Source organism: Elephas maximus, chromosome 2, assembly GCF_024166365.1.
Source record: "Elephas maximus indicus isolate mEleMax1 chromosome 2, mEleMax1 primary haplotype, whole genome shotgun sequence".
Lineage (NCBI taxonomy): Eukaryota > Metazoa > Chordata > Mammalia > Proboscidea > Elephantidae > Elephas > Elephas maximus.
The window spans coordinates 82,192,590-82,214,464 of NC_064820.1; the positions used below are offsets into that span (position 1 = coordinate 82,192,590).

Sequence of the window (21,875 nt, forward strand, 5' to 3'; positions counted from 1 at the left end):
GTAGTCATAAAGCGTTCATATGGAGAGGAAGACAAGGCGATAGATATAAAGCAATAAAAGTTAGGTTTAAACTTAGAAAAACAGGAGTAAATATTAAGATAACCACAAAGGAGACTAACAATCCTATTCATCAAAATAAAATACAAGAAAAAAATAGAGACTCAGCAAAAACAAATTCAACAACGAATAAGAGGAAAAGGCAATATATAAACTACTCAGCACAAAAAATTAAGTGGGAAAAAGAAACTGTCAACACCACATAAAAAAAGACATCAAAATGACAGCACTAAACTCATACCTATCCATAATTATGCTGAATGTAAATGGACTAAATGCATGAATAAACAGAGAGTAGCAGAATGGATTAAAAAAACACAATCCATCTATACGCTGCCTACAAGAGATACATCTCAGAGACACAAACAAACTAAAACTCAAAGGATGGAAAAAGTATATATCAAGCAAACAACAATCAAAAAAGAGCAAGAGTGGCAATATTAATTTCTGACAAAACAGACTCTAAAGTTAAATCCACCACAAAAGATGAGGAAGGACACTATATAACGATTAAAGGGATAATATACTAGGAGGATATAACCATATTAAACATTTATGCACTCAATGACAGGGCTGCAAGATACATAAAACGAACTCTAACTGCACTGAAAAGTGAGATGGACAGCTCCACAATTACAGTAGGAGACTTCAACACACCACTTTTGGTGAAGGACAGAACACCCAGAAAGCAGCTCAGTAAAGACACGGAAGATCTAAATGCCACGATCAACCAACTTGACCTCATACACATATACAGAACACTCGACCCTACAGCAGCCAAGTATACTTTCTTTTCTAGTACACATGGAACATTCTCTAGAATAGACCACATATTAGGTCATGAAGCAAGCCTTAACAGAATCCAAAACATCGAAATATTACAAAGCATCTTCTCTGACCATAAGGCCATAAAAGTAGAAATCAATAACAGAAAAAGCAGGGAAAAGAAATCAAACACTTGGAAACTGAACAATACCCTGCTCAAAAACGACTCGGTTATAGACAACATTAAGGATGGAATGAAGAAATTCATAGAATCCAATGAGAATGAAAACACTTCCTATCAGAACCTTTGGGACACAGCTAAAGCAGTCTCAGAAGTCAATTTATATCAATAAACGCACACATACAGAAAGAAGAAAGGGCCAAAACCAAAGAATTATCCTACAACTTGAACAAATAGAAAGAGAGCAAGAAAAGAAACCCTCAGGCACCAAAAGAAAGCAAATAATAAAAATTAGTGCAGAATTAAATAAAATGGAGAACAGAAAAACAACTGAAAGAGTTAACAACACCAAAAACTGGTTCTTTGAAAAAATTAACAACACCGATAGACCACTGGCCAAACTGAAAAAAGAAAAACAGGAGAGGAAGCAAATAGCCTGAATAATAAATGAGATGGGCAATGTCACAACAGACCCAACTGAAATTAAAAGAATCATACCAGATTACTATGAAAAATTGTACTCTAACAAATTTGAAAACCTTGAAGAAACGGATGAATTTCTAGAAACACACTGCCTATCTAAGGTAACACAAACAGAGGTAAGAAGACTAAATAAACCGATAACAAAAGAAGGGATTGAAAAGGAAATTAAAAAAACTCCCAACAAAAATAAAGTCCTGGCCTAGACCACCTCACTGCAGAATTCTACCAAACTTTCAGAGAAGAGTTAACACCATTACTACTAAAGGTATTTTGGAGCATAGAAAAGGATGGAATACTCCCAAACTCATTCTATGAAGCCAGCATATCTCTGATACCAAAACCAGGTAAAGACACCTCCCTAAAAAAATTACAGACCTATATCCCTCATGAACTTAGATGCAAAAATCCTCAACAAAATTCTAGCCAATAGAATTCAACAACATATCCAAAAAAAAATAATAATTTACCATGACCAAATGGGACTCATACCAGGTATGCAGAGATGGTTCAACATTAGAAAAACAATTAATGTAATCCATCATATAAATAAAACAAAAGACAGAACCACATGATCTTATCAACTGATGCAGAAAAGACATTTGACAAAGTTCAACACCCATTCATGATAAAAACTCTCAGCAAAATAGGAATAGAAGGAAATTTCCTCAACATAATAAAGGGTATTTATACAAAGCCAACAGCCAACATCATCCTAACAGAAGAGAGTCTGAAAGCACTCCCCTTGACATCAGGAAGCAGACAGGGATGCCCTCTATCACCATTCTTATTCAACATTGTGCTGGAGGTTAGACAGAGCAATCAGGCTAGGTAAAGAAATAAAGGGCATCCAGATTGGTAAAGAAGAAGTAAAACTATCTCTATTTGCAGATGACATGATCTTATACACATAAAACCCTAAAGAATCCTCAAGAAAACTACTGAAACTAATAGAAGAGTTCAGCAGTGTCAGAATACAAGATAAATATACAAAAATCAGTTGGATTCCTCTATACCAACAAAAGGAACATCTAAGAGGAAATCACCAAATATAATACCACTTACAGTAGCCCGCAAGAAGATAAAATACTTAGGAATAAATCTTACCAGACACCTAAAAGACCTATACAAAGAAAACTACAAGACACTACTGCAAGAAACCAAAAGAGACCTACATAAGTGGAAAAATATACCTTGCTCATGGATAAGGAAGACTTAACATTATAAAAATGTCTATTTTACCAAAAGCCATCTACAGATACAACGCAATTCCAATCCAAATTCCAAAGACATTTTTAATGAGATGGAGAAACAAATCACCAACTTCATATGGAAGGGAAAGAGGCCCTGGAAAAGTAAAGCATTACTGAAAAAGAAGAACAAAGTGGGAGGCCTCACTCTATCCAATTTTCGAACCTATTATACTGCCACAGAAGTCTCAACAACCTGATACTGGTACAACAACAGATACATAGACCAATGGAACAGAGTTGAGAATCCAGACATAAATCCATCCACATATGAGCAGCTGATATTTGACAAACACCCAAAGTCAGTTAAATAGGGAAAAGAGTGTCTCTTTAACAAATGGTGTTGGCTTAACTGAATATGCATCTGCAAAAAAATGAAACAAAACCCATACTTCACACCATGCACAAAAAGCAAACTCAAAATGGATCAAAGACCTAAATATAAAATCTAAAACAATAAAGATCATGGAAGAAAAAATAAGGAAAACACTAGGAGCCCGAATACACGGCATAAACCATATATAAAATATTATTAACGATGCACAAACACCAGAAGAGAAACTAGATAACTGGGAGCTCCTAAAAATCGAAAACCTATGCTCATCCAAAGACTTCGCGAAAAGAACAAAAAGATTATCTACAGGCTTGGAAAAAGTTTTTAGTTATGACATTTCGGATCAGCGCCTGATCTCTAAAGTCTACATGATACTGCAAAAACTCAACTACAAAAAGACAAATAACCCAATTCAAAAATGGGCAAAGGATACAAACAGGAACTTCACTGAAGAAAACATTCAGGTAGCTAACATATACATGAGGAAATGCTCATGATCATTAGCCATAAGAGAAATGCAAATTAAAACTACAACGAGATTCCATCTTACTCCAACAAGGCTGGCATTAAATCCAAAAAACACAAAATAATAAATGTTGGAGAGGTTGTGGAGAGATCAGAACACTTAATCACTGCTGGTGGGAAGTTAAAATGGTATAACCACTTTGGAAATCAACTTGGCACTTCGTTTAAAAGCTAGAAATTGAACTACCATACGATCCAGCAATCCCACTCCTTGGAATATATCCTAGAGAAATAAGAGCCTTTAAACAAAGAGATATATGCACACCCACATTCATTACAGCACTGTTTACAAGGGCAAAAAGAAGGAAGCAACCAAAGTGCCCATCAACAGGTGAATGGATAAATTATGGTATATTCACAGAATGGAATAAAGAATGATGATGAATCCATGAAACCTTTCATAACATGGAGTAATTTGGAAGGCATTATGCTGAGTGACAAATATTGTATGAGACCACTATTATAGGAACTCAAGAAATAGTTTAAATAGAGAAGAAAATATTCTTTGATGGTTACAAGAGTGGGGAGGGAAGGAGGGAGGGAGAGAGGTATTCACTAATTAGGTAGTAAACAAGAACTATTCTAGATGAAGGGAAAGACAACACACAATACAGAAGAGGTCAGCACAACTGGACTAAACCTAAAGCAAAGAAGTTTCCTGAATAAGCTGAACGCTTCGAAGCCCAGTGTGGCGGTGGGGGGGAGGGCAGGCTTGGTGACCATGGTTTCAGGGGACATATAGGTCAACTGGCATAATAAAATCTATTAAGAAAACATTCTGCATCCCACTTTGGAGAGTGGTGTCTGGGGTCTTAAATGCTAGCAAGTGGCCATCTAAGATGTATCAATTGGTTTCAACCCATGTGGAGCAAAGGAGAATAAAGAACACCAAAGACCCAAGGTAATTATGAGCCCAAGAGACAGAAAGAGCCACATAAACCACAGACTACAGCAGCCTGAGACCAGAAGAACTAGATGGTGCCCGGCTACAACTGAGGGCTGCCCTGACAGGAAACACAACAGAGAACCCCTGAGGGAGCAGAAGAGTAGTGGGTTGTGGAACTCAAATGCTCGTAAAAAAGACCGGACTTAATGATATGACTGAGACTAAAAGGACCCCGGAGGTCATGGTCCCCAGACCTTCTGTTAGCCCAAGACACAAACCATTCCCAAAGCCAACTCTTCAGACAGGAATTGGACTGGACTATGGGGATAGAAAATGACACTGGTGAGGAGTGAGCTTCTTGGATCAAGTAAGACACATGAGACTTTGTGGGCAGCTCCTGTCTGGATGCGAGATGAGAAGGCAGAGGGGGTCAGAAGCTGGCCAAATGGACACAAAAACAGAAGAGTGGAAAGAAGGAGTGTGCTGCCTCATTATGGGGAGAGCAACTAGGAGTATAAAAAAAAAAAAAAAAGTTGCTGTCGAGTCGATTCCAACTCACAGTGACCCTATAGGACAGAGTAGAACTGCCCCATAGAGTTTCCAAGGAGCGCCTGGTGGATTTGAGCTGCCAACCTTTTGGTTAGCAACCATAGCACTTAACCACTACACCACCAGGGTTTCCAGGAGTATATATAGCAAGGTGTATATAAATTTTTATATGAGAGACTGAACTGATTTGTAAACTTTCACTCAAAGCACAATAAAAATTAAAAAAAAAAAAATCTGAAGATAACCTAGACATCCAACTGAGGAATGAATAAATAAGACACTCATAAAATGAAATAGTGATGCTGTTATGAAAATTAAGTTCTAAAAGTATGTTTATATTGATATGGAAACATATTTATGACATACTGTTACAATACACAGGTGAGTGATTATGATTTCATTATTTCATTTATCAAATAAACCAGCAGGACAGAAATCTCTAATAACTAGATGAACTACCACTTAGAAATAAAGAATTACCAACAATCATGCAAGTAAACATTATCCTGCCTTGGTTCCAAGGCCACTGATAGGTAGTTTATTAATCTCCAATTTCTGTAATTTGTTAACAGATTCTATAAAACTCACACTTTTGAACAGAGAGTCCCTGACGGACCAGGAGAAAAGTGGGATGCAGAACTGAAATTCTAGTAAAAAGAGCAGACTTTACGGTCTGACTGAGACTGGAGGGACCCCAGAAGACATGGCTCCCAGACTCTCTGTTAGCCCAAAACTAAAACCATTCCCAAAGTCAACTCTGCAGACAAAGATAAGACTGGAATATAAGACATAATATGATACTTGTGAAGAGTGTGCTTCTTAGCTCGAGTAGATATGTGAGACTAAATGGGCAGCTCCTGTCCAGAGGCGAGATGAGAGAGCAGAAAGGGACAGGAGCTGGCTGAGTGGATGCAGGAAATACAGGGTGGAAAGGGGGAGTGTGCTGTCGTATTATAGGGAGAGCAACTAGGGTCACATAGCAATGTGTGTATAAATTTTTGCATGAGAAACTAGAACTGTAAACTTTCACTTAAAGCACAATTAAAAAATTTCACCCTCTGAATAAATAAGTTCGCTTCTCATCTGCGGAAAGAAACAGGCTTCAGTTTTAACACTGGAAGACTTAAGGCAGTGCTAATCTTTCCGTGACCTTTTGTCCCACCTCTTCCAGTTAATTTAACCTACTGATACCACACAGCTGCTTGCTCTGACTTACTCCTCTTAGTATCTGTAACTCACCTATGCAACAGAAACAAAGTACTAATGCCCAGTTGGAATTTTTCAGTAAAAGCAGAACACTGGCATTGACCTGAGTCAGTGTATAGAATGTCACTGTGTAAATTATATTCCCAAACAAGTCATTCAAAATGTTTCACACCATACAACGTCAATGGTGTGTCTTATCAGTGGATGGATTTTCAACCTGTATCACTGTCAAAAGTCACTAAGTATGAAAATCTTACCTGGCACCTGTCTACCTATCCTTCACAAGCACTAACATTTTGTGATTACCATACCATGCTGTCAGCACAGAACAAGGAATAAATTAGAGAAGAAGCACCCAGAGTCTTTTGACAGAAGAGATTAGAAAGGCTGTTTGTCTTCGATAACCTTCTGCCCAGGCATTCAATCTCTTCAGCAAAACTGGTATTCACTATTCACATTTGTGGGAGTTCTTTAGTTTTTCTAAGATTACCCTGAGGTTACTGGACTGAAAAGGCTCTTCCCCTGAGAGGTACAAAGCTAGTATTGACCCACATCTTTCACCGGTAACAGATGGGTACAAAGGAGCATGGCTGAGTATGGTTCTAAAAATTGTACAACTTAAGACAATCATTTCAGGATCTCCAAAATCCACTGCACGGCAGACATGCCTATATAACACTGGACTGTCAGCAAATCATTTTGGAGTTTTATCAGACTACTTGTTCATGCATAATTCCTAAAGATGCTTTTGGCTTGTTTATTATCTACAGTTTATAATCATGGAGTTTAGAAAGCAAAAAGTACTAGGGGTTTTCTGTAACTTTCATTAACAAATTTTTTGCTTTAGCTTTCCTTTTTTTTTTTTCTTCCCTTAAGAAATTGGCAAGGAAACACTTGAAGAAAGCTTTCTTAGCTAAACTGTTACAAACTTCTCTGCACATCACAGCAAAAGAAATGCCATGACATCAAGGCTACCTCAGTAACATCCCCATCACTTTTAGTAACCATGCTGGTTCTATGATGCCAGTGCTTAATAGCTAAAACAAGACAAGGCATGATCAGCTTAATGGGCCAGAACATTGTTGTGGTTTTCTCAGCCATGCCAGGGACTTGGGGCTTATGGGTTAGTGTCACCAAGGAGGCTTCAGAGAGTCCCCCAAAAAGGAATCAGTCTTTTGTGCTGCCATCCACGGCTAGAAAAAAAGTTCCCAAGAAAAAAATAAAGGGGCGCTCCCAACCATTGTTACTTCTATCACCAGACAATTTGGCCATTAGAAAGACCTGCAGCTGGTTTTTATAAGAAAATAGCTATTACGGAGGAGGATTTTGGAGCCAAGAGAGACGCTCTTACTAATGTATCTGAAAATGTGACTGGCACACAAATGGAGACTACACTTGGTGCTGTCTGTGCCCCTCGCCTCACATTTATACAAACCATTGCTCAAAAAGAGTCAACATAGGTCTCAGGCAGATATCTGGCTAGTATAGTCCAGTCCTCCAACTACATCATATTCATAGCTTTTTTAAAGAACTCTTCTTACAGTCTCCTCCAGACTATCAAATTGAAGCCACCAAAGGGCCCTTTAATCTGATCTCTGTACACAGATTATCCAGCAGAATTCTGACATAAAAGCTATCAGTTATTTTTCAGTGAACTACCTAAATCCCAAGTTTTTGTGGTTTGTGATCTTATAGTGCCATATGATGTGAGACTTAGCTCATAGGAGACACTGATTAAAATCAGTTATGAAGCTAAACAGGATGTGCGACAAGTTGAAACTAACAACTATGAGGAAGGGCAGACATGACCCATGTCCTGCAGACCTTTAGTTTGGTGCTATTCTCTGAGAGAATTCAATCATGATTACAATGGGCCTGAATCCTGCTCGTTCTACTCTAAGTGTGTAACCTGCTATGTGAGTATTATACTACCTGGTAGGTAAGACAAAAAGGCATAATTATTTCTAATCTCTACAAAACAGTAACTAGCCAGGACCATTTTTTCCAGAAAAAGAGTGATATGTTACTAAACATTAGTATTTACAGCCCTTTAACAATTATCCCACAGCGACCAAGTACTGACTGAGATAATTACGCTTTCCTCTACCTTCTCTTTTCTCTGCCCTACTCATTTCTTCTCCTTGTGCCTAAATCTTACATCTACCAAAGGTATCTATGAAACTTGCTCAGCTCCACTACCTTAAACCTCAGAGTTAAAAGAAAATGTCAAATCCTACTAATCTAAGACATTATTTTAATGGCAATAATTTTAGAATCCTGGAGCAAAATAGACTGAAGTCCAGAATATGTCCTATTAACAAGTGTAAAATTTTGCAAAACATAAACATGTACATAATGAACTTACCGTTGACATTGACCAACGAGAGAATATTATCTTGGTGATCAAGGAGGCGTTTAACTTCAAGAATATCCCATTCTAGTGATCCTTCTGTGGGTGCTACCAACCTGAAAATTACTAAATGAAAAGACAAATACAATTTTACTAAAAATTCAAAGAAGATAAAATACTATTTCTGCTCAAAAGCAAGCATTTCACTAAGTGAGAAATACCTACAATATTAAAAAACCCATCTCCAAAAAGAGCCTTATTCATACTACTTGAAAATATTTCTATCAAATGCTTAAGATACTTGAAATGATCTACTAGAACCCAAAGGGTACCCATAGAACTTTCTTCCTTTACTGACTCCTCCATACCCACTACCAACCATTGAAGTTCCCCTCTCTCTCGGGACTTCAATCTAAGCCCAGCTATCCTACTCACACCTTCTGTAGCCAGTGACTGGTTCACGTCCCTGAACCATCACTGTCAGCTTTCTCTACTCATGTTACCATTCTCAGTAGACTAGGCAGGATTCATGTTCCCAGGCCAGTAAGCACTGCTACAAAATAAGCTACAACTTCATGTTTAACGTCAACTCAGTGAAGACTTCAGCACCTATTTTTTTTTTAATCTTTTCTTGATACCTAGGCATAGGCCATTAAGTTATAAATTCTCTGAAATATGCCTTATAATTTTTTGTGCCATGAAGTTCTTATTAAATATAATAGATGTTCAATGTGTTGCCTGTCTCATTATCTGACTTTAACAAATGCAGTTTTATTTAAACTAGTGTAAGTTCTAACTTTCTTTTTTTAAGTTCTAACTTTAATAGAGAAAACTCCAAATCAAATCAACTGAAGTGAATCAACAATCATTACCAGGCATCTACTATGTTCCAGGAACTTCAGACACAAAATGTGAATAAGGCCCAGTCTATGTTCACAGTATAGAGTAGGAGTGAGACTTGCTTGGCTTATAATCAATGTATTAAGTGCTATAATAAGTCACGGTATAAAGTGCTGTGGATGCGCAAAGATCAGGATGACTAATCTGCAAGATGGAAGGTCTCAGAGGTTCTATCTTTTCCAAGTGTTGGCTATTTACTAGAGTTTCTCTTCTTTCTCACATTCTCCTCTGAAAGGAAGGTCATGTTCCATTTACTTTTATAGATTTGGACAATACTTTACCAACTAACAAATCTCTAGCAAGGTTATTTAATTCCGACAACCATTCATGTTCAAACTGTGACTGCTAAAAGAAGGTTTTTTAGTCAATACAAAGGCGAACACTTCCTGATAACCTATTTAATGTTGTGTAAAAATTCTACTTTAGTTGGAATACTACCAAATGATTTTGAGATAGGGATTTTGGAATAACAAGCAATATATCATTTAATCAAACCGACAGTGATAGTAACCTGAAATACTGAGAAAAAGAAACCTACAAAAGTACTAAGATAATGTAAAACTGTTCAGTGAGTCCAAAAATATGATCTCTATAGATGAGTATTCACAGGGCCACTTATGTAGTAACTTCAAGGAAATGAAACAAAAATGAGTCATCTCAGACGGCAAAAGAAGAGCAATAGTCAATTCTAGAAAAGGGTTTAGAAAAAAAATCCTGGCCTTCTGAACCAGGATGAAGGCTCAGAGCTGACAGCCCTGCTTAGCTAGTAAAGCCTCAAAGTCATTGCAGCTACTGCACAAAGAAAATTATATTTCCTGTTGAAAGGAATCTTCACATAGAAAAAGAGAAGCTGGTATGAAACATTTAAAACCAGGGGCCATAGGAAGAAGATTGGTCTTTTAAATGGAAAAGACTCCATTTATAGGAGCAAAATTTATTTTTATACAAGGAAAACTGGCATTATATCTTTATTCTATAATAAAACTAAGTAAAATGCAGAACCTATTTTTAAGAATGTTATGAATTTTTTAAAAATTACTTTCTGAATAAAACCAACTTTCATTTATTATTTTGTAAAAGATGATAGTATAGCTTCTGCTGAAGCATTGACCTTTTATTACTATTTCAATGAATTCATTAACGTATTCAATTAATAAACATATGCTATCTGTTAGCACAGAGATGAGTAAGAAATTCCCAGTCTCTTAAGGAGCTTATATTCTTAATAGAAGCCAGTGGGGGAACAAAAAGCAAACGTTAGTTTAAAGTAGTAAGTATAATGATGTATGTGTGGAGAGTACTAGGGAAAAAAAGATAGTTGAGCTAAACTCTTAAAGGGTAAGTAGCAATTAGTCAGGTCAAGAGTACAATGAGTGGGACACCCCAGATACAGGGCGACAGCATAAATGAAAGCACTGAGATGAGGAACACCTCAGGTGGGATACTCTCAATCAAGTCAATGTTGATGGAACAAGCAATATGGGACTCAAGGAACGGGAGGTATATTATAATGGAGACCCTTATCTGAAATGTTACAAAGTCTGGACTTTATTTTTAGGTCACTGGGGACTTTACATTGGTCTTCTAGAGCAAAGTTTTCATTCATCTGGGGCAAAAATGAGGAAAAGATAAGCTACATATAAGTTTTTTTGTAAAACTAAATGTATTCAATTTAAAGTCCTATTATTTGTTCTGAGATTATGTTCTTCATACTTCTTTGCTGTTAACAATGTCATTTTTACAAAATGAGGGTCATGATAGATGGTAGTTTGTTTTCTAAAATGTTTTTACTTAGCAAACATTAAAAATCTGGCAGTGCTATGCTGTATCTCTAGAAGTTGTTTAACTTCGTACTGATCAGAAATCTGAGAGTCTAGGAATGACTGTTATAGGTAATAAGAATCCACTGAATCTTTTAAGAGGGGATTAGCCTGCATTTTAGATGGACCCCTCTAGCATCTACTATAGAATACATTCGAGAAACACTAAACCAGTAGACAGGGAATAAGTTGGGAGGCTACTGCAGCCAACCAGGCAGGAAAGAATGAGAATCTGAATAGAGCAACAACAGTAGTGGGATGCAAAGGAGGGGATGACAATATTCAGAGCAGCAGTCCTCAAAAGTGTGATCCCTGGACCAGCAACCTAAGCATAACCTGGTAACTTATTAGAAAGGCAGAATATCAGGCCTCACTCCAGACCTACTAAATTGGAAACTCTGGGGGCTGGGCCCAGTAATCTGTATTTTAACAAACCCTTCAGGTGACTGAATGCACACTAAAGTTTGAGAACCCCTAAGTTACAGAAAAATCAGCAAAACATAAAATAATTCATCAGCTGGAAGAGAAGAAAGGTAGGGAAAAGGTAGGTTTCTCCCCAGCTGCAAGGGAGAACACAAGAAAACTGAATTTCCTCAACGAAAGAAAAACAAAAACCAAACACAGAAATGTATCTTTAGGAACTACTTTATGAAAAGATAAAGCTCAGGGCCTAGAAAATTACTTTCTCAGACATGATTACACATGGAAAGGTGTAATTTGAAGAAGGAAATTTGACTGCAAATCACTGTGGCCTACAGATAGCAGTTAGCAGAAGGTGAACAATTATCTGATGTCCCACAGGCATTTGCAAATATGCCAAGTGATTGTCACAGCAAATCTCAGGGTAGGTCTCTAGAAGAAGTAGCACAAGCAATATCAAATGCCCTCTGAGCTACATTAGAAAATTCATCAAGAGAAAGGATCTTGTAAGAAGTATGCTTCCTTTATCATTTCTCAATACCCAAATTCCATTCATAAGTCAGTGAGCACAAACAGCTTTTTCTAGGGCTTTGAGGTCCCACTCCTCCGAGGGAAATGGCACAAACCCCCTCCAAGAAATTGGGTCCCATTCTGGCTACCTGAGGCAAAAACTCCCCAGTTCCTGCTTTAGTGAATTTCCCAAATAATCCTTCTCCAATCCCCTCCAGAGTTTTCCGTTTCCAGAATGTTGGCTGTTATTTCATACAGTTAAAATTTTTGATAGGTGTATGATTATGGATCAGCAAGGGAAAGGATGGTGGGGTATGAATGGCCCTCTCTGGAACCCCGGCAACATAGTGTTTAAGAGCTCAGCTGCTAATCAAAAGGTTAGCAGTTCAAACCCACCAGCCACTCCTTGGAAATCCTATGGAGCAGTTCTACTCTGTCCCACAGGGTCGCTACGAGTCGGAATCGACTCAACGGCAATGGATTTCGGTACCAGCAGAATGGGGTGGTCACCTATACAGCACGCAACAGCTTGTCCTCTCGGATTACGTTAAACCAAGTATAGTATAAAAACTGTCCTAACATCTTGAAAATATCTCTGTCTCCCTATTATTTCAACAATTCCAAGAGGCCACGACTGGGGTAGAGGCAGATGTCCCTTAAATAAAGAATTAGTCTAGTATATAATTATACAAGTCTAGTTCAAAATTTAAAAAGAAAAAAAGAATCATACTCACTCAGTTCTTTGCCAATTGCTGCTACAACACAGTTCTTAGGTATTTCGATCAAAGCACTGATCCCTTAAACAATATAGAAAGCAAAGATTTACTAATTAAATCAAAAACAAAAACATTCTTAGTTTGCCATTGAGTCAATTCCGACGCATAGCAACCCTACAGGACAGAGTAGAACTGGCCTATAGAGTTTCCAAGGAGCCCCTGGTGGATTCAAACAGCTGACCTTTTGGTTAGCAGCAGCAGCTCTTAACCACTACGCCACCAGGGTTTTCATAAAGGGGGTGGTAGCAATAACGTACATAGAATTTGTGCCTGCTACATACATATTTTTCCTTGCTTACACAGGGAAAATGATTTTGTGAAAACTAGGTTTGCGACCTTTGGAAGGCATTGTTCATTTATTAAGGTTAGGACATGCTCTTTGAACATTTTTACTATTGTGATAAATTGGTACATTCAGCCATTCAAACTTATTTATCAGGGATCCCTTAAGATAATCACCATCACTCATTTACAAGACAGCTAGCTCAAATGAGATATACAGTCTCCCACTATGAAATTAGAGTTCTCCTCTGGCTTTAAATGCGTTAGCCAATAATCAATTAATATGTTTATAAAATTCCTTATATTACTGAAATAATCAGATTCAGCATTTCACCACATTTTATTTATTTAATTATAGAGTTCTGAGTATCTCTTTATAACTGAATCATGAAATGATTTTACAATAACCATAACTTCTGTAAAATGTCACAATTATTACTTTTGTCAGAAAGAACTGAAGAGTTGATACATTAGACTTAAAACCACCGTAATGTATTGGCAAAAAAGCTGTTTATTACACTATTGAAGTTAATTTTTCCATTATGATATACAATTTAAACAATTTATAAATTATGTATAATTTATAATATATATCTGATTATATATTATCTATAAAAATATTCTACTTATTTATCTTTCTCACCCACCAAAAGACCAGTACTGTTGTGACTGGGGACTACTTCTCGCCACAATTTTTTCTCTACATAGGCTTATTTTAACAGTGTGTTTTTTAAGTATTCTCTCATATACAAAGATGAGACAGTGGTGGTGAAGGAGGAAAAGATAAAGGAGTAGGGGATTCATGAGAAAGAGGTGGAAGAGATAGGAGAGAGGAGGGGAAGGGTAGCAATAGGAAAATGCTAAAGGCAGAAAATAGCTTGTTAAAAATATTTATTAAATTGTTTGAGAAGTGAAAACACTAAAAACCCAATAAACCAAAAGTAGCAACTTAATACTCAGAATGACAGAGCATATTGCTAGAAAGGGCATGCCCTCTAGTCCAGGGCTCTTTCCACTGCATTACGTTGACTAAAATCAGGTTTAATTATTTCCAACTACAGACTAACTGCCCCTTAAACTCTTCTAGCCCATAAATGAAGCAGTGCTTATGAATGGAAAATCAACAGATAGAGACCTCATAGTACTGCTAACTAACTGCCATTCTGTATTCGGAAAACTCAAATCACAAAACCTCACCAATGGTAGCCTATGGCCTTTTGAAAGCTTTCCAACAGATTTTCTCAAAGGTTTCTGTTATCTCTTGAGACACTCTGATAACAGGGCAATAAATGTAATACTCAAAGACAGCTCGCAAAAGAAAAAGAAAAAGAAAATGCAATAATAGGTGGTTATTTTCATTAACATATAAAAGATTCTTTTTATCCTCATTTCAATACTTCACACAAAGAAAAAAAGTTTTTTTTCAAAAAATACTTGACATAATTCATGGAATAAAATAACTACTACTACTACAGGCTAGTGGGAGAAACAGAAAAATGTGCATATAAATAGATATAACTCATAATAGTAAACTGAGGGCTATATTCTAGATTCAAACAAGATTAGTAATCAAATGTTGAACTGAGCAGTTAAGCTGTAAATCCTAGGATTGTATTGATTTTTGCTAACACGTCATTAATTTCATAGTCTAAATGTGGAAATAAGCTAGTTCTAACTGAACTATAAATTCAATTCACAGGGCTCCTGATACTTTTAACACGTCAACAATATGAATAATATTTTTTCTAGGATGTCCATGGCCCATTTGATCACTTTTAGAAACAAAAAGTTAATAATGTATAATATGAAATCAAGGTTATTGCCATTTAAGTGTACTCATTCATATTTAAATATTTTTACTCTCAAAATAATTTTGATTTTATTTTTAAGATCCTTAATATGTAAAAGTCAAAAATACTTGTTTTTCTGTTAAAGCCAAAAATGTTTGTCAACAGAATTCTGAGAAGATACAATTTTGTTAGTAAGTTTGCACATATATGAACTTTTTAGTAAAACCAATTGTAAATGAGGTTATCCTTAAGTAATCTATTCAAGTATAATGGCTCTGCAATGAGGAAAATGGTATTGTGAGGTCATAAAGGTCTGGTTCCAGGTGTCCACATGTTCAGCAACCTCAGGAATATGGCCCAACAGCATATATGAAAATGCTTTTCTTGATCACTTAAGAAATTCTGGTAGAAGGGAAGGGGAAGCCAAAAGGAGGTGGGGGTCTCTCCTCCCAATTTGGGATAGTATATATTTCACACAACCCTTAACCTCAATTAAAGAAATCTGGCTACATGTTAACTTCAAAACAGAAGAAACTCTCCTTTATTGACCTGTGCATTCAAAGAAAGTCTCTTTGAAGACTCATGTCTTTCACAGTGGATTATGGTTCACAATTACTTGGATTTGTTTTTTTACCTGTATCAGAAAGGTGACCAGTCTTACACAGGAGATCTAATTCTTGGTTCCACACACACAGGTCATTCCCACCAGAGAGCCAAACATCTAGTCTCTGAAGAACAGTTAAACACTGCAAAATTGATTTAAAATGTACATCAGTTTAAAAACACAACCATTCACTTATTATTTTGGTGATTTTAAAATATGTCCACAAATTCTCTGATACTCTTTAAGAGGACCTGAATATGGACTCTACTAACATCTAATAAATAGAATGTGGCAGAGGGGACAGTATACGACTTCCAAGACTAGGTCATAAAAGATACGTGGCTTCCTCCTTACACTCTCTTGGATCATTCACTCTGTAGTGAAGACACTTAAACAGTCCTATGGAAAGAGGTCCAAACAACAACCAATGCTAACTCGCCAAGCACGTAAGTAAACCTCCTACAAAGTGGATCCTCCAGCCCCAGTCAAGCCTTCAGATGGCAGCAACCTCATGAGAGACCCAGAGCAAAAACCACCCTGCTAAGCCACTCTTGGATTCCTGACCACAAACACTTTGAGATTATAAATGTTATTGTTTTAAGCCACTTAAATTTTCAGGTAATTTGTTACTCAATAACAGATAAGACACAATGCTTGAAAAAAAATTCCTTTTTTAGATAAAACAAAGATATAATGTATCCTTCAAATTAGTATCTCCTGATTTTCTCAATAATTCCATACATTTGGGAGATTCAAGAAAGTGAGTACTCCAAGGACTATAGAAATCCTTTACCTTTACTAGCACTTTAAAGTCCAGACCTTTATTAGTGCTCTCCCCACCAGTTAACTTTGAGCAAGGGCAAGGCAAGAAAGAAAAATTTTCTAATAAAAAGAAAAGGGTTCTGCTAGTCATGCCTGAGCTTAGAGTGGTGATGCTTTTAAAACTGCTGGAACAAAAACAGTTGAAAACAATCAATGCAGTTTATATTTCAAGAGGTCCCACCATGTCTAATTAGTGATTTTTTAAAATATCGATACTTCTTTTTTTAATTGCCGAATTAAACTCCACTGTATGGATGCACCACATTTTATTTATCCATTCATCAGCTGAAGAACATTTAATCTGTTTCTACCTTTTGGCTATTATGAATAATACTGCTATGAACATTCATGTACACTTTTCTGTATGACTATATGTTTTCATTTTTCTTGAGTATATACCTAGAAGTGGGACTGCTGAGTTATATGGTAACTCTACATTTAACATTTTGAGGAACTGCTAAACTATTTTCCAAAGCAGCTGTATCATATCACAATTCTACCTGCAACGTATGAGGTTCCAATTTCTCCATACCCTCACCAACACTTGTTATTGTCTGCCTTTTAGATTTCAGCCATTTTATTATGCGTGGAAAAGGTATCTTAATGTGGTTTGACTTGCATTTACCTGGTGGCTAATAACATTGAGTAAATTTTTTATGTGCTTATTGGCCATTCGTATATCTCAAGCATAACGATTCTAAGGATGGCACAAGACTGGGCAGTGTTTCGTTCTGTGGTATGCAGGGTCGCTATGAGTCAGAACTGACTCGATGGCACCTAAACAACAACAACATATCTTCTTTGGAGAAATGTTTATTCAAGACCTTTGTCTGTTTTTAATTGGGTTGTCTTTTTATTGTTGAGTTGTAAGAGTTCTTTATATACTCTTGATACAAGTCTCTTGTCAGATACATCATTTACCAATATTTTCTCCCATTCTGTGGTTTATCTTTTCACTTTCTCGATGACGTCTTTTGAAGCACTGAAGTTTTTAATTTTGACAAAGTTCAGTTTACTCTGTTCCTGTGCTTTGGTTGTCATATCTAAAATACCCAACCCAAAGTCACAAAGATTTACTACTATATTTTTTTCTAAGGCTTTTAGAGTTTCAACTCTTACATTTAAGTCTTTGACCCATTTTGAGTTAATTATGGTATATGGTGTGAGGCAGGGGTCCGATTTCATTCTTTTGCATGTAGAGATTCAGTTATGCCACACACCATTTGTTGAAGTGACTTTTTTCCCCACTCAATGGACCCAGCACCCATGTCAAAAACCAATTGACAATAAATGTGAGAGTCTATTTATGGAGTTTCAATTCTATTCTACTGATCTATAATTCACTTTTATGCCAGTACAACACTGCCTTGATTACTATAGCTTTGTAGTAAATTTTGAATTCATGACGTATGAGTCTTCCAACTTTGTTCGTCCTTTTAAAGATTGTTTTGGCTATTCTAGGTCCCCTGCAGTTCCATCTGAATTTTAGCCTCAACTTCTCAATTTCTGAAAAAAAAACTAAGCTGGGATTTTGACAGGGACAGCATTCCATCTGTAGACCAATTTGGGTCGCATTACAATTTTAACATTTTTAAATCTTCTGAGTCTAAGAACATGGGATGTCTTTCCATTTATTTAGATTTCTTTCATTTTTTTAACAGTGTTTTATAATTTTCAGTGTACAAGTCTTATATTTTTTCTTTAAATTTATTTCTAAGTATTTTATTGTTTTGAATGCTAGTGTAAATGGAATTGTTTTCTTAATTTCACTTTTGGAACATTCACCACTAGTATACAGAAATACAATTGATTTTTGTATATTGATCTGTATCCTGAAACCTTGCTAAATTCATTTACTAGTTCTAATAGCTCTCTTGTAGATTTAAGATTTCTATACACAAGATCATGCCATCTGAGAATAGAGAGAGTTTTACTTCTTTCCAATCTGGACGTCTTCTATTTCTTTTTCTTGCCTGATTGCCCTGGCTACAACCTCAGTGCAATGGTGATATAAGTGCCAAAAGCAGACATCCTTGCCTTTTTCCTGATTTTAGAGAGAAAGTATTCAGTGTTTCACCATTAAACATGCGGTTGACTACGGGGTTTTCATAGATGTCCTTTATCATGTTGAGGAAATTCTCATCTATTCCTAGTTTAAGTGTTTTTATCATGAAAGGGTGTTGAAGTTTGTCAGATGCTTTTTCTGTATTTATTGAGATAATCATTTGATTTTTGTCCTTCATTCTATTAATGTGGTTGTTACACTCACTGATTTTCAGATGTTAAACCACGACTGCATTCCTGGGATAAGTCTTACTTGATCATGGTGTACAATCTTGCTTTATATTGTTGGATTTGGTTTGCTAGTATTTTATTGAGGATAATATACTGCTTTGGTTTCTTAATACTTTATCCTTAGCATTTTCTAAATTCTCCATATATTCTTCTAAAATGTATGTGTGTGTATATATGTGTATACATACATACACACACTATGGTATATATATATGCATATATAAACTACAGTGTGTGTATACATATGGCATATATATACGAACTATTTGACTATTTTCTTATAAGACATTTAGTATACTGCCAATTACTCATTATAAAAACATATTTATAATATATATTTCTGTTCATAAATCTCTCCCAAAGTCTCTCATTATCTCCTTAAAAGAGTTTTCTAGAAGTAGAATCACTGAGTCAATGCATATGATCATTTTTTTTAGTTCATACATAATGCGAACCTGCCTCCCAGGATAATCGTATCAATTTACATTCTCAACAGCAAAAATATGTCAATTTCACCATCTCCTTGCTAAAAAGAAACGTTATAAAAACCTTTACTACTCTGAAAAAGAAACACTATTTCTTATATTTATTAGTGATCAAATTTCTTTAATAATCTGTTCAAGAACCACTGAGTTTTAAGTATTAATGTGAGTGCAATATTATTTTTAACAATTTTTATGTGAAGCAGGATTATAGCAGAAGTAAATAAATACAACTGCTTTGCTACTTAGCATTACAGTAAAACCCAAGTACTAACTTTTTCCTTAGCTTGTTATAGGAATTTGCCCCTTGCTGTAATTTCAAAGTCAAACATTGTACATTCTAGCACTTAATATATACATATGGTCCCAAAAAACTAGTCTTAGAAGAATAAATAACTACAGGTACGAGTGAAAGAAATAATTTTTATAACCTACAAAGGTAATTCCATCTAACTAATTAATTTTTCTGAGACAAAAACAGATTATTACCATATCTGCATTAAGACTTTACCTTTACAGTAGACTGGAAGCATGATACTCTCTGAATTTGTCTGCCAGTATCACAATCCCATGCCTGAATTTGTTAAGAAATAATTTCTAAACAGAATTTTAAAATCTTAATTAGGAGATAACTTTTCTAACAAAAATAACACGTTACACAATTAGTTAGAAAAATCTTTAAATAAAATATAAAACATGTAATGTTTATACTGCTACAAAAATTATGATGAGTCATCAACTTATCAGAGCAGGCTTATGAACTAAAATAAGTCTGAGGTAAATTTTACCATCAAACTATTTTGAAAATGCCAACAGAATGCGTGGTCTTAGGTGCTAAGTCTATATATGTGTTAAATATTGGAACTGTTTAAATGTTAAGGTTTATTCTTCAAAATGGTCTTCCATAATCTAATAAACATTGCGCATGAAGGATTTATACTAAAAACTATCACATCCATTAATATTTGCTGAAAGATATTAAAGATATTAATATCTCCACAAACTGCCTGGCATGATTTACTACTGTTGTACCACTTAAAAGAAGATAGTAATAGTGTATAACTATTACCTGTATCCATATTTAATTTAATTAAAGGACCCTCCTGTAGAAAGTCTAAGGTTAATTTGTCTTAAGAAGCATAATGATTTTCAAACTTTTTTTATAACATTTCCTATAGCAAAATACATTTTACATTTATTTACTTATATACACATACACATTAAAAATGGAAACCAACTGAACAATCTACTTTACTTTGTCCAATACCTTCTGCTATTTTCCATTATGTTACATTTTCATTTTTTAAATGCAGTTAGATTGTTGTATTAGATAATATATGTAATATATGAAACAAACTGCTGGGACAGAAAAAGTGTTCCCATTTTTAGAACAATATTTTCTGGCCTTACATTTATAAAAATTTTAGTATTATCTTACAGTCTTTTCACTAATTAACCTATTCGAAAGCTGAATGTTTGATATTCGGTAACCCAGGCTCTTAAGGCAATCACTTGACAAAAATTAAAGATCAACCTTCAGCATTTAATTAAGGAAGTTAGTTAATAGTGAAGCCTCAAGCAGAGCAAATTTAGAATTCATTTGGTTAAAAAGAACTGCCAACTAAGCAGCCTGAATTTTTTTTCTTTAACCAGAAAAATCATTCAGCAAAGGAAATGACTCTGAACTATCAGTTACAAGTAAAATTTATACTGATACTGTCCCAGCAAGAAGCCTAGTAGTGCTTAAGTGCTCGACTGCTAACCCAAAGCCTGGTAGTTCAAACCCATCAGCCACTCAGCACGAGAAAGATGTAGCAGTCTGCTCTTATAAAGACTACAGCTTTCATAACCCTGTGGGGTGGTTCTACTGTATCCTATTGGGCCACTATAAGTTGGAATCAACTCCACGTTAACCAGTTTGTTTTTTGTTTTGTTTTTGGTCCCAGTTACTTGCCTCTGTACTATAATACCCATTGCTGTCAAATCAATTTCAACTCTAGCAACCCTATAGGATGACACAGAACTGTCCTATAGGGTTTCCAAGGAGCAGCTGGTGGATTCGAACTACCAACTTTTTGGTTAGCAACCAAGCTTTTAACCATGCACCACCAGGGCTCCCTGAATTGTAATAGTAACTTTAATAAACCCGCTGTTGTCCAGTCAACTCTGACTCAGGTCAAGCCTACAGGACACAGAACTGCCCCATAGGGTTTCTAAGGCTGTAATCTTTACAAAAGCAGACTGCCAAGTCTTTGTCCCGTGGAGCAGCTGGTGGATTCAAACTGCTGACCTTTGGGTTAGCAGCCGAGTGCTTTGACCGCTGTGGTGCCACCAGAGCGCCTTGTAATTTTAACAATCTCCTCTACATATTATTTACTATAGTTAGGAATGGGCTAATAAAAGTATTTCAAATTCTATTTTTGCAAAGATTATACTTATACTGAAAAGAAAAAAAATAGCTTTAGTCCATGAAAATATACCTGCCTCAATAGAGCAGTAGCTCTCTGACCTAAACTACTGACCTATATATTTCAGTGAATTTTATATCCTGGTTTATGTTATACTGTAATCACCACAAAACATAAAAATTG

The 21,875-nt window shown here is 35.8% G+C and overlaps 1 protein-coding gene across 3 annotated transcripts in view; it reads right to left on the bottom strand.

Annotated features, from left to right (window-relative positions):
• WDR41 (WD repeat domain 41) overlaps nucleotides 1–21,875 on the bottom strand; it is a 66,369-nt gene that overhangs the window by 19,349 nt on the left and 25,145 nt on the right. For all 3 annotated transcript variants that reach the window (XR_007514937.1, XR_007514938.1, XM_049866330.1), the window contains exons 5-8: nucleotides 19,796–19,858; nucleotides 15,716–15,827; nucleotides 12,968–13,030; nucleotides 8,599–8,709 (exon numbers count right to left, since the gene is read on the bottom strand). Coding sequence is in view for 1 of the 3 variants with exons in the window: in XM_049866330.1 (XP_049722287.1) it covers nucleotides 8,599–8,709; nucleotides 12,968–13,030; nucleotides 15,716–15,827; nucleotides 19,796–19,858 (349 nt within the window). In the remaining 2 variants the exon portion in view is untranslated. The remainder of the gene's footprint in view (nucleotides 1–8,598; nucleotides 8,710–12,967; nucleotides 13,031–15,715; nucleotides 15,828–19,795; nucleotides 19,859–21,875) is intronic.